The sequence below is a fragment of the Podarcis pityusensis genome (assembly GCF_964106645.2).
Source record: "Podarcis pityusensis genome assembly, chromosome: 1".
Classification (NCBI taxonomy): domain Eukaryota; kingdom Metazoa; phylum Chordata; class Lepidosauria; order Squamata; family Lacertidae; genus Podarcis; species Podarcis pityusensis.
In genome coordinates, this window is record NC_138028.1 from 114,699,612 (window position 1) to 114,713,143 (window position 13,532).

Sequence of the window (13,532 nt, forward strand, 5' to 3'; positions counted from 1 at the left end):
GGTGAACATATCAGACGACACAGCGATTCTTCAAACAGCTCTTGTTTATTCACAGGCCAGAACAGAACTGAACTGAAGGGTTCAGCCAGCCTGCTTATATAGAGCTCCAGAACAACGTAATTGTAACAACTTTCTGTAACTATCCAATCACTGAACGTCACTTTCAATCCCTTATTTGCATATGTGGACCTGAACTATCTACAGTATCACCCTGCTGGCCCAGGGTGAGAACTTCAATAGAGTCTGTAACCTGAAGCGTATGTAACCTATAGCGTATGTAACCCGAGGTACCACTGTATATCATGCCTCCAGATCTTTTCTTTTGCGACACAGAAGTGGCAAGTGCAACTACCCTTCCTCTTTAAGAAAAAATGGAATCAAGGCAGCCAAGGGAGCGGGGAGAGAGAAGGAAGAGCTGTGTTTATGCCGCTTGTAATCCAAGATGGACTGGTGGCCTTCGGTTGCCTTCGGTCTCTAAGGAGAGATACCAGCTGCCTCATTTCTTCCAAACCCTGCTAATAATGGCTGGGCCAAGCAATTCCAACAGAGAGGAGGAGACAGAGCTGCCCTTCTATCAGAAGAAAAAAGAGTTTAAAAGACCCACTTTGAAACAAGGACAATAATAGCTGTGTAATCTAGTCTTCTCTGTTTTGTTTTGGTTTTCCGCCTCCCTTTTTGGAAATGCACCTTTTCTTTTCTTCACCTTAAGCAGAGGAATGCTCATTTCACCTCAAGGAGGAAAACTCAAAACCCCACCGAAAAAGGAGCAGTTGGGGCCATATAGCTATCAGGTTCACAGGAAGCTGCCCTATATCAGGGGTCAGGTAAGTTGCCATCGCCAGCTGCCCAATCTCCTCACTGCTTGACAAGACAGCACAAGACGACAAGCCGTTGAATGCAGGAAACCTTTAAGTAGTCACTTGGCAAATGGTCACTTGTAAGAAAGGTCAAAGTCAAGTCAGCTGCAGTACAGAATCTCACCCACCCACCCCCGGACAGCCAGCAAAGAAGGAAAGTTTGGGGAGGGGAACTCTCCCAGGCACGCGGCAGCACAACTATGACTAATAATTACTGACGTATCACCATTCTCACATACGAACCTGCCTGGGTTTTGGGTAGAGTCTGCATTCGCTGTTAAGGCAGTGTCTGGTGAGCAGGTGTTAACAGGTACAGGTGTACAGGTGCAGGTGTAACACTAAACCATGGCTAAAATAGAGCACTACTGCAACACACTCCACGTGGGGTTACCTTTGAAGGTGACCTGGAAACTACAACTAATCCAGAATGAGGCAGCTAGACTGGCCACTGAGACCATATAACACCGGTTCTGAAAGACCTACATTGGCTCCCAGTACATTTCCAAGCACAATTCAAAGTGTTGGTGCTGACCTTTAAACCCTAAATGGCCTCAGCCCTGTAAACCTGAAGGAGCGTCTCCACCCCCATCGTTCAGCTTGGACACTGAGGTCCAGCTCCGAGGGCCTTCTGGTGGTTCCCTCATTGCGAGAAGTGAAATTACAGGGAACCAGGCAGAGGGCCTTCTCGGTAGTGGCGCCTGCCCTGTGGAACGCCATCCCATCAGATGTCAAGGAAATAAACGACTATCTGACTTTCAGAAGACATCTGAAGGCAGTCCTGTTTAGGGAAGTTTTTAATGTTTGACGTTTTATCGCGTTTTTAAGATTCTGTTGGGAGCCGCCCAGAGTGGCTAGGGAAACCCAGCCAAATGGGTGGGGTATAAATAACAAATTATTATAAGGAAAGGGAGGTGGGACCATGCAAGATAAGGGAAGGAAGCAAAGGGAGTCTGGAATAACCCATTTGCAAACCATCGTTTGCAGGGAGTCAGCATTAAGCCGGCACCACGTAACAATGGAAAATACATGCCTGTCACTATTCACAGTGTGAAGACCATTTAACAACAGAGGCACATGGACCACAGAATTTTTTTTACATTCATACACCATGTGTGGGAGGCATTTATTTCCTTTTTTTACAGCGATAATGAATGAAAAGGGTCACAATCTGAGCCTTTCAACTTCCCTCGCTGCTAACGGCTGCATTACTTACACAAGGCTAACAGCGCTGCCCACTCTTCCTTCTCCTTTCCTCAGGAGTTTCTGACATCTGAGTTACTACCCTTCTCAACTTTTAAGCCCTTCAGGCGACAAAAAAGAAAGCTGCTGTCTACACTTTAGTTTTACAGTTCCATTAAAGGGTGACCTGCAAACAAAAAAGAAGAAAATCATGGGACTTTAGTATCGAGTGCTGAATGAGTTTGAAAAGCAGTCAGTCCACTGTGAAGGTGAAAATTCAGCCATTTGTTCCCTACAATGAAATGAATGTTTTTTGCTGATACCGTTGACCACAGCATCCTCCTGGAGCATCTCAAAGAGGTGAAGGTAGGCAGCCTTGTGCTTCAGCGGTTTCACTCCTCCCTCCAGGGCCACTTCAAGAAAGTAGTTATGGAAGTCTACTGCTTAACACCATTGGAGTTGTCTGATGGTGTCCCACAGGGTTCCAGCTTGTCCTCCATCCTATTTAACATGTGAAGCTCCTGGGAACTGTCATCAGGAGATCTGGAGTGAAGTGTCATCAATATGCAGATGCCACCCAGCTCCATCTGAAACAGGAGAGGTAGTTCAGGGGTTAATAGTTTGGTGCCTGCAGGCTGTGATAAGCTGGATGTAGATAAAAAAAAACCCTGAATCTGAATCCTAAAAAGACAGGGGCGTTATGTGCTCCAAGTTCTCATATCCAGAAGGTGTAAAGATGGCCTGTGTCCTGTTGGGAACTCCATCTTCCTGGAAAGAGCAGGTTCACAACTTGGGGAGTGCTGCTTGTTTCAATTTTGTCCCTGGAGATTCAGGTTGTCAGACCTGAAGTCTTTTTCTAGTGCTAGCTGGTTCATCTATTATGGTACTTTTGGGACAAAGATGGCTTGGCCACAGAATCCCATGCTCTGGTAGCTTCCAGACTGAATTATTGCAATGTGCTCTACATGGGACTACCCTTGAAGATGACTCAGAAACTTCCAAAATTCAGCTGCCTGAATTCTGGCCACGGTTTCCTTTAGAACACATATAACTCAGGTTTGTTTGTTTTTTTTTTTTAAAAAAAGCTTGTGTTTAAAAGCCCTAAATGGCTCAGTCCCCAAATATCTGAAATAGTGCATCCTTCCTTACAATATTTCTTGTGCAGACAGAATTAACAATGCAATTTGTAAACATAGATACATTAATGTCTTTATTACCGTGGCGCTAAAGGTTCACCCCTTTTGATTTTTTAGCACGTAAGAAGTGCTTATTCAGAGGCTAAATATCAGACACATCTTCAAAGTACCATTTTTGTGTCTGTTTGCTTCCATTGTTTTCCCTCAAAGTCCTGCTTCAATTCCACTTTCAAAAAAGGTTCTCCACCCTAGAATGAGCTAGGCTTCACAGGACCCCAGAGTTAGGTCGCTTACATGCAGGAATGAGTCCCCAAGTCATCCTGCTGCCCCAACTTGTGTGGAGCATTTAAATGGGAAGTGGAGTTTATGCGTAAAAATGCTTAAAATCCCTCCATCCTCTTCTTCGTGATGAAGGGGGCATGTTTGCAGGCATAATCTCACATTAACTTTCTATAGTTTCTGAGGGATTTGTTATTGTTCCCTGCTGAGTGGAGTGTGTACATGTTTATAAAACAGTGCATGTGTGTGTGTGTGTGTGTGTGTGTGTGTATACAGTGGTACCTCAGGTTACATACGCTTCAGGTTACATACGCTTCAGGTTACAGACTCCGCTAACCCAGAAATAGTACCTCAGGTTAAGAACTTTGCTTCAGGATGAGAATAGAAATCGTGCAGTAGCGGCGCGGCAGCAGCAGGAGGAGGTTAAGAACAGTTTCAGGTTAAGAATGGACCTCCGGAACGAATTAAGTACTTAACCCGAAGTACCACCGTATACATATACATGCATCTGAAAAATGAATTTCAACAGGAAATATATCCTCTCAATGGGATATATAAAAGTGTGTACATATATGTGTGTTTATATATATTTTCATTCTCCCCTTAGTAGGAAAAAAGGGAATAAAATACAGCATTTTCAAAATCCAACACAAAGTTTCTTTATGGCCTTAACTACTCAACAGGCAGTCAAACATATTCCTATCAGACATAAAACACACTTGGAGGGGAAAGGGAAGGAAAGAAATATACAAAGTTCCTGGCAGAAATGGTTCCAAAGGACAAGTTCTAAGTATTTATACACGGTCTGTGAAGAAATTGTTAGTTAACATGCCCATGGCAAATTTGCACGGCTTTATATAGACTCTCATCTTGCAAAGAGCTGAAGTGGGTGCCAGGGGAGAGGGGAGAGAAAGAGGCGTTCAGGTTAATCTCCTTGCCTGTTTGGTCAAACACCGGGGCCACAGGCTAGTTTTAATTAACTGCCAGCGGAAACAGGCAGAAACACACACCCCTCCAAAGTATAAATCAACCAGCACTGCTTCCTCCGTGTGAAAAAAATTGGGAATTCAGAGTTTCCATTCCAGACACATAGATAGAAGGAGCCAAAGCCAAATTTGCAAACGGGAAAACTTAATGCTTTTCCATGGGCCAGTTTAACACTGAACATGCTAATGGGTTTTTTATTCAGCTGCCATCCGCTGCACCATTCAAACCACAGGGGTGGCTAACCTGTGGCCTTCTTCAATGTTTCCCAAGCACTGCTTTTGGGCTACAGTTCCCATCATCCCTGACCGCTGGTGTTGCTAGCTAGGGATGATGGGAGTTGTAGTCCCCAAACAGCTGGAGACCCATGTTTGGGAAACCTTGCTCTAGATGTTCCTGGACTACGATTCCCACCATCCCTGGATGGTACCGATGGGACTTAAAGTCCAACAGCTTATGTGGGGCCACTGGTTCCCTATCTAGAAATTGAATCAAAACAGTTCTATTCCACGGTTTATTATTGTTTATATTTTGAATTAGATATATAGAGGGGCACCAAAATCTTTTAAGTGCTTAGGGCCTCTTAATACAGCCCTGAGTTGCCCATACACATTTCTCCTACTGTATTTGAAACCTTGGGCAATAGGAAGCTGGCAAATTGGATGCCCAACTGCACTGTGATGGGCAGAAGGATCTGTGGCTGCCTTTTGCACTTCACTTTCTTATTAGTGTCAACATTTTGCTTTTTCCCTTTGCAGCACACATAACACCCTTTATCCCTCCCCTTTTCGACCCCCCTGCGGTTTAACGTATAAGACCCTCATTTGTCAGCACTCAAGGGTAACAAATGCATCATAGGGAATAGCTGTGGCATGTAGGATGTGGCCATCTGCCATTGCAACAGGAGGGCAACATGCTTCCCCATCTTTTCGTCCGGGGACTCCTAAATCATGCAAATTGCCTCGCCACGTGCGGCTGCAGATGGATGGGGGCTATTAAGCTGGGGCTCCCCCAAAATGCGATATGCCCACATTTATCAAACAGCCAAGAATGCAGAGGCTGGAAGAGAAGTGGTAGCATTTCCCCAACGCTTGTGAAGTTCAGTCAAACGGAACCACAATTAATGGAGTGTAACTATGACACAAGTCGACATGTGGGACTCAGCAGAGCAGGGTCTATGGGAAGGCGGGTCCCTCCAGAGGCTTTCGCTGCTTTCCACAATGCAAAGCAAGACCGGTTGGGTGGAGCACAAGTGTAAAATGCATTCTTCAAATGAGAAATTATAGGCAGAGGGAACCGCTTTAAACATCTCGGCTTTGAGGGGTGGTAAGGTGGTGGAATTGCAGTAATTTTCCAAGATGAATGCAAGAGGACCAGATCCTGTTTATCCCCATAGGCAACAACTCCCCCCCCAAAAAAAAATACAACACCCCAAAATAACCTACACTAAATGACCAAGTGCTACAACTGCAGCAGGAGACAATTCAGCAAGACAACATGAAATTCTTAGGCACAGGATTGGTTTGCATTTGAAACATTTTCAAAATATTGTTTTAGCTGGGCGTAATAGACCACTGTAAGATCTGACACACAGCAAACACAGAGCTTCAATTAAGCAGCTGGCAGGCAGCCAGGCACAGATAAAAAGGCCCAGCCTGTCACTCGCTAGACAATATATATGGCTATTTTGGCAGTCCAAATTGAATGTGATAATTGAGCCATGACGTATTGTCAGGGAACTGCCATCGGAAGGAAGGGAAGTGAAAGGGCTCACACAGGTTGGGAGAGACTCAGCAGCTGAAGAGGGAACCAGTAGGGGGAGAGGAGCTGGGCTGAGGGAAAGGGAGCTGGAGGGATGGCTCAGAGACACTTCCAGCGAAAACAGTGGGGAGGTTTCAGGACCTCCTGTAGGGACACCCACTCCTCGCCGGAAACTGTCACGCAGAGAGTCCAGAAGACGTGTTTCCGTTAAGGAGCTTTTATGTTGGAAGCGATTCCGAAAGCAACCACTGTCGGAATCTGCCAGCGACTGACGGAGCCATGTTTAAGGGGCTCCGTTACAGACAGAGGTTTGCAAACTTGACCAAACTCTGAGGGACTAGGATTTTACACACAAGCAGCTCATCGTCCCATCACAGCATTCCGACAGTCTTCGTGAGCAGCTTGTGCAGGAGAAGGCATCATGAGCAACCCAGCCGGAACCGGAGAAGCAGGAGCTGGAGCGGGTCCAAGCCTGGAAGAAAGGTACCGGGTGTTGGAGGTCCAGCTAGCGCTGCAGACGGCGAGGCTTGAGGAGAGGAGGGCTCAGGATGCAGACAAAAAGGGGAAAGACACCCAGCTCGTCAGAAAGGTACCAGGATTGGTGCAGAAGTTTGGGGGGGAGCCCAAAGACTATCATGGCTTTCGGACAGAGATGCAATATGCCCTCAATCTGCAGTTTGATGAATTCCCTGACGAGGAATCAAGAGTGGCTTTCGTGATTGGGCATCTTGAAAAGGGGGCGAGAGACTGGGTTAGACCCCTGATGGCAGCGAATAGTGACGTCCTAAAGGACACGATGAAGTTCTTTCGCGCCATGGATCTGATGTTTTCCAGCGATATTGAACAGGGAGTGGTCCGCAGACAGTTAATGGCTTGCAAACAGGGGAGCCGATCTGTCCGTGAGTACTGGACTGAATTCACCATGTTGATCCATAAATTGGGGTGGGATCTATCGGCGGAACCCATTCAAATGCTTTTTGAAGAAGGGCTTTCTTCGGCTGTGAAAGACGAACTTTCCCGGGCGCCCAGGGCGGAGTCTATGGACCAGCTGACCAAATCAGCGCTGACCATAGGAGCGCGCCAGGAGGCGAGAGCATTGGAGAGGCGGGAAGGGAAGGGGGAACGTTGGAAGGAGTTCCGCATTCCAGACATTCCAGAGCCAACTTTCCCGCCGGCAGAGCCGATGGAAATCGGAACAGCGCGCGCGCGCGCAGTTTCAAAGCCCAGTGAGGGGGGAAAGAAGGAGGGAAAAGGCGCCCGGAAATGCTATCTCTGCCAACAGCCAGGTCACTTTGCCAGAGTCTGCCCCCAGAGGAAGGAATGGCAAGGGATGGTAGGAGCTGTGGAGGGAAGAGAGGAAGAAATACCGAAGCAAGTAAAAGCCAACGCCTGGCTGCCACCGTCGGGGCACAGCAGTCAGGCCAAAGAGCAGTGAAAGTGCCCACGCCAGAACCTCCTAAACCCGCCCTAGTGATAGAAGTGGCGCTAGAGCTGCCAAACGGACACCCTCTAAAGATAAAGGCGCTGTTGGACTCAGGCAGCTCCTGCAATTTCATGAGCAAAGAGTTTGCAGCTGAACACCAGATACAGACGATCCCTTTAAGCAACCCCCTGCAGGTGACCACGATCGATGGCAGGGAGCTGTTGGGAGGAGAAGTCAGCTTGCAGACCGTCCCAATGATAATGAAGGTGGCAAGGCACACCGAACTGATAGCGTTTAATGTGGCCACCTTGGGAGGAGCTCCCATTATATTGGGGATGAGCTGGCTAGCGTTACATGATCCGCTGGTGGGCTGGCATCAGAGAGTGGTTTCTTTTGGTTCAGCACATTGCTTAGAACACTGCAAAGAGGGAAAGGGTTTGGCAGGGGCCCAAGCCACCCTAGCAGGGACTGAAGTAACGGAGAACGTGAAGGTACCACGACAATACGCAGATCTCCGCGACGTCTTCAGCGAAAGGGAAGCTGACCAATTACCCCCGCATAGACCCTTTGACTGTCAAATCAATTTACTCCCTGGGGCACAGCTCCCTGTAGGCAAGCTGTACGCCATGTCAGACAGAGAGATGCAGGAGCTAAGAGAGTTCATTGACAAGAACCTGAAGAGAGGGTTCATCAGAGAGTCCAGGGCGGTGGGGGGCAGCCCAGTGTTTTTTGTGGATAAAAAAAACACGAACAAGCCGAGGCTTGTGTGTGACTTCAGGGCCTTAAATGCAGTGTCAGAACCAGTGGCTTTCCCTATGCCCAGGATTGACGACATTTTGACAAGGGTCAGGAAGGGAAAGATTTTTACTAAACTGGACCTAAGGGGGGCGTACAACCTGATACGAATAAGGAAGGGGGATGAATGGAAAACCACCATGTTCACCCCTTTGGGGGCATTTGAATATTTAGTTATGCCCTTCGGCCTACAAGGAGGCTCCGCGTGCTTTCAATCGTTTATGAACCACGTCCTGGGGCCTTTGCTTTACAAGAATTGTGTGGCCTTCTTAGACGACGTGTTGGTGTATTCTGAGAATGAGGAGCAGCATGTGAGAGACGTCAGAGAAGTGTTGAGCAGGCTGCAAGCCAACCAGCTGTGGGTGAAACTGGAGAAGTGTCAGTTTCATACCAAGGAGGTGGAATTCCTGGGGTATCGCCTGTCAGACAAGGGATTGGCCATGGATCCCGGCAAGGTCCAGGCGGTGCTGGAATGGAAAACACCCAAAACAAGGAAGGATGTGCAGAGGTTCCTAGGATTTGGGAACTTCTATCGTAAGTTCATCCGAAACTTTGCCCACCTGACGGCGCCCATTACGGACTGTCTCAGCAGTAAGAAGAAGTTCGTTTGGACTGAGGAGGCGGAGCGAGCATTTGAGGAACTAAAAAGGGCCTTCGCCTCGGAACAACAACTCCTGCATGTGGATTTACAAAAACCGATGAGAGTGGAAACTGACGCATCAGACAGAGCGATTGGGGCGGTGCTTCTGCAGCCAGGGAAGGAGGAGTCAGAGTGGAGACCGTGTGCCTTTTTTTCGCGAAAGCTGAACAAATCCGAGAGGAACTACACGGTGTATGACCGAGAACTACTAGCCATTCATGAGGCGTTCCGGAGATGGAGGCACCTGCTAATTGGCGCACAACATAAGGTGCAAGTGTGCACTGACCACAAGAACCTAGAGTATTGGAGGACGGCACGAGTGCTCAACCAACGGCAAGTGAGATGGGCCCAGGAGTTCTCCAAATTTAACTTTGAGATTTGTTACGTGCCAGGCCCAGAGAACATTAGGGCGGACGCTCTCTCACGCAAACCTGAATATTTGGAGGAGGAGGGAGCACCCGAAGAGAGACATGTCATTCCAGAGGACCGCTGGGTGTGTGGGGCGGCATTGGTGGGACAAAGAGAACTGGTAGAGGAAACAGAGAATGATGAATACGCCCAGAATAAGCTCAGAGGTCTTAGGGGTGAGGGAGAGGAACCAGGGGGTTTCGAGGAAAGAAATGGAGCTTTGTATTACAAAGGGGCACTGTATATCCCTGAAGGAGACTTAAGGGGGAGGGTACTCAAGCAGTTGCACGACAGCCCCACGGCGGGGCATTTTGGACAACACAAAACCATGTGGTTGGTCACCAGGGAATTTTGGTGGCCTAAGGTGAGGGAAGATGTACGGGAGTATGTAAGAGGGTGTGAGCAATGCCAGCGAGCCAAAGGGGAGAGGCGGGCACCGGCGGGGCTATTAGAACCCTTACCAACCCCAGAACGACCTTGGGAGGCAGTGTCGATAGATTTTATGACTGATCTGCCGAAGTCCAAGGGGAAAACAGCCATCATGGTGGTGGTAGACCTACTAACAAAGATGTGCCACTTTGTAGCCTGCTCGCATGCAGTCACGGCGGAAGAGACAGCGAAGTTATTTGTAGAACACATTTTTAGGTTGCACGGGGTGCCATTGAGGGTGGTCTCAGACCGAGGAAAACAATTTACTTCCAGGTTCTGGAGGAAGCTCATGAGCTTACTGCAGGTGGAGGTCAACTTTTCGACTGCCCGGCACCCTGAAACCAACGGGCAGGCGGAAAGAGCAAACGGGGTCCTCCAGCAATACCTGAGGTGTTATGTCAATGACAGAGAGAATGACTGGGTAGAAAAGTTGGCGCTGGCGGAATTTGCCTACAACAATGCCGAGAATGTGTCCACAGGGATGAGCCCCTTCTTGGCTAATTATGGGTGTCATCCCAGGGCTTTCCCAGGGGGAGAAGGGGAGAGATGGGGTGTCCCGGCAGCCGAGCATTTTGTAGAAGAAATGGAAGCAATCCATCGTCAGCTCCAACTCAACTTAGAAAGGGCGAAGGAAGAATACAAGAGGCAGGCAGACAAGAACCGAAGGGAAGGTGAAACCATAAGGGTGGGAGATAGGGTGTGGCTGTCAACCCAAGGGTTGCCGTTCAAAGGAGGTTGTAAGAAATTAAGACCCAGGAGATTGGGTCCCTTTGAGGTCATTCAACAGGTCAACCCAGTGGCTTTCAGGCTCCGGTTACCCAACCACATGAAACTGCACCCAGTATTTCACAGGTCGTTACTGTCACCGTATGAGGGGGGACGAGAAGGGATGGCCACTCGGGGACCGGTCATAGAAGAAAGGGAATGCAGCAGCCATGTGGCAGAAATCCTCGACGCCAGATGGAAGGGGGATCAGGTGGAGTATTTGGTAGCGTGGGAAGGAGAACCGGAGTCAGAAAACACTTGGGTAATGGCAGAAGATATCAATGACGAGGTATTGATAGAAACGTTCCATCAAAGGTTCCCAAGGAAACCTCAGCCTGTGGAGAGGTTCCGGAGGGAATACTTTGGGACCACCGATGAGGAGGAGGAGTTGGAAGGATTCTCGGAATCGGAAGGGGAAGGGGAGATGGACTCTGAGGAGGAGGAGTACTTCGAGACCAGGAACCGCAACAGGTGGAGAGAAGTGTTCGGGACATCGGAAGATGAAGGAAGTTCATTCCGGGGTTTTGCCTCCTCACCGCCCGTAGAGGAGGGGGCGAGAGGGGATGAAGGGGGCCCTGGAGGGGAGGTGGATGTCAGGGAACTGCCATCGGAAGGAAGGGAAGTGAAAGGGCTCACACAGGTTGGGAGAGACTCAGCAGCTGAAGAGGGAACCAGTAGGGGGAGAGGAGCTGGGCTGAGGGAAAGGGAGCTGGAGGGATGGCTCAGAGACACTTCCAGCGAAAACAGTGGGGAGGTTTCAGGACCTCCTGTAGGGACACCCACTCCTCGCCGGAAACTGTCACGCAGAGAGTCCAGAAGACGTGTTTCCGTTAAGGAGCTTTTATGTTGGAAGCGATTCCGAAAGCAACCACTGTCGGAATCTGCCAGCGACTGACGGAGCCATGTTTAAGGGGCTCCGTTACAGACAGAGGTTTGCAAACTTGACCAAACTCTGAGGGACTAGGATTTTACACACAAGCAGCTCATCGTCCCATCACACGTATTAAAAAGACACATGCTTTCAGAGGGAAGTGTTCTGGAGCTCTCAAAAACTAGATGGCACTTTTCAAACCAAGGCGCGGCGGGACTGAAAAAGGATGCTGAAATCATGATGCAATTCAGCTGGCCGTGTTTCAGTCTCCCAAAGCTACTCTTCATCTAAACAACAAAAACTGGGACTTGGCTGCCGGTGTGTGTGTGATGCAGAGATGGAAAACCTCAGCTTTTCTGCCTCTCTATCTGAGCCCTCACAACTCCCCCTCACAAAGACTCCCCCTCCTTCACTGGCACAGATTCACACGTCAGTGTTTTTGACTATACAGTGGTACCTCGGGATGCGAACAGGATCCACTCCGGAGCCCCGTTCGCATCCTGAATGGAACATCTGCGTGTGCGGGTCATGTTTTGCCGCTTCCGCACATGCACGTGATGTCATTTTGAGTGTCTGCGCATGCGCGAGCGGCGAAACTTGGAAGTAACGCACTCCATTACTTCCGGGTTACCGCGGAGCGCAACCCAAATGAGCTCAACGTGAAGCACATTCAACCCAAGGTATGACTGTACAGCGGTACCTCGGGTTACAGACGCTTCAGGTTACATACGCTTCAGGTTACAGACTCTGCTAACCCAGAAATATTACCTCGGGTTAAGAACTTTGCTTCAGGATGAGAACAGAAATCGTGCTCCAGCAGCACAGCAGCAGCAGGAGGCCCCATTAGCTAAAGTGGTGCTTCAGGTTAAGAACAGTTTCAGGTTAAGAACGGACCTCCAGAACGAATTAAGTTCTTAACCTGAGGTACCACTGTACTTAATTTTACTTTCATTTGTCTGGAATGGACACCGAGAGGTGTGTGGGAAGAAACTAGCCTGCTGTGTAAAGGTAACAAGTATATTCCTTGTTCTTCCCAACTTTGCTTCTGGCCCGGCCCATGCGGCCCTCGGAACAGTATTCGAAATTAGCCAGGCGCCAGGCACATTTTGCAGCTGGCTGTTGGCCACTTGCGACCAAGTGAAGATGCGTGGGCGCCAGGTTGGCACCTGACATCTCTACCACCTGGAGGTGGATGCCTGGGGATCCTTGGATCTTGACCGTTTTCACACACTAATACCCCGTCCTGTAGAATTCTATCTGTTATATTTCATCTGCACAATCGGAATGAATTTCAGGAACCAAAAACCTTTTTCTGTGTGGTCTGAGAAGGAGCGGTGAAAAATGTTATAGCTAACTGTTGTCGCTTGTCTTCGCTTGCCCCCCTCCACTGCGCTGCTCACGGTTGTGAAGCATATTCTTATGTTGTGAATGGCCTGTGGACTGTTCATGGATAAGGTGACTTTTCTTCTTCAAGTTCTCAGGAGCTCTAAACCTAGTTCAAGGTTGTCCTCTGAACTAGTCAGATGTTTAACTGATAATCAATCACAGTCAGTCCATCATTTAAAAAATGAGAATTGCCCCCAAATAGCAACTAGACATTCAGTTTTGGCAACTGTAAGCTTGGCTTAAGGAGCCATTGGGACCCGGGTGACGCTGTGGTTAAACCACAGAGCCTAGGACTTGCCGATCAGAAGGTCGGCGGTTCGAATCCGCACGATGGGGTGAGCTCCCGTTGCTCGGTCCCTGCTCCTGCCAACCTAGCAGTTCGAAAGCATGTCAAAGCGCAAGTAGATAAATAGGTAGCACTCTGGGGGGGAGGTGGTAAACAGTGTTTCCGTGCGCTGCCCAGAAGCAGCTTAGTCATGCTGGCCACATGACCCGGAAGCTGTACACCAGCTCCCTCGGCCAATAAAGCGAGATGAGCGCCGCAACTCCAGAGTCGGCCACAACTGGACCTAATGGTCAGGGGTCCCTTTAACTTTACCTTTAAGGAGCCATTTGGCAC

The 13,532-nt window shown here is 48.9% G+C and overlaps 1 protein-coding gene across 4 annotated transcripts in view; it reads right to left on the bottom strand.

Moving 5' to 3' along the window:
• Positions 1-13,532, bottom strand: part of UBE2E3 (ubiquitin conjugating enzyme E2 E3) — a 102,236-nt gene that overhangs the window by 52,886 nt on the left and 35,818 nt on the right. The window contains exon 4 of one of the 4 annotated variants that reach the window (XM_080973056.1): positions 1,969-2,223. The exons of the other annotated variants lie outside the window; for them this stretch is intronic. Within the exon in view, the coding sequence (XP_080829182.1) occupies positions 2,145-2,223 (79 nt within the window). The 3' untranslated portion in view covers positions 1,969-2,144. Of the gene's footprint in view, positions 1-1,968; positions 2,224-13,532 lie in introns of those variants that run through there. 4 annotated transcript variants of the gene reach the window in all.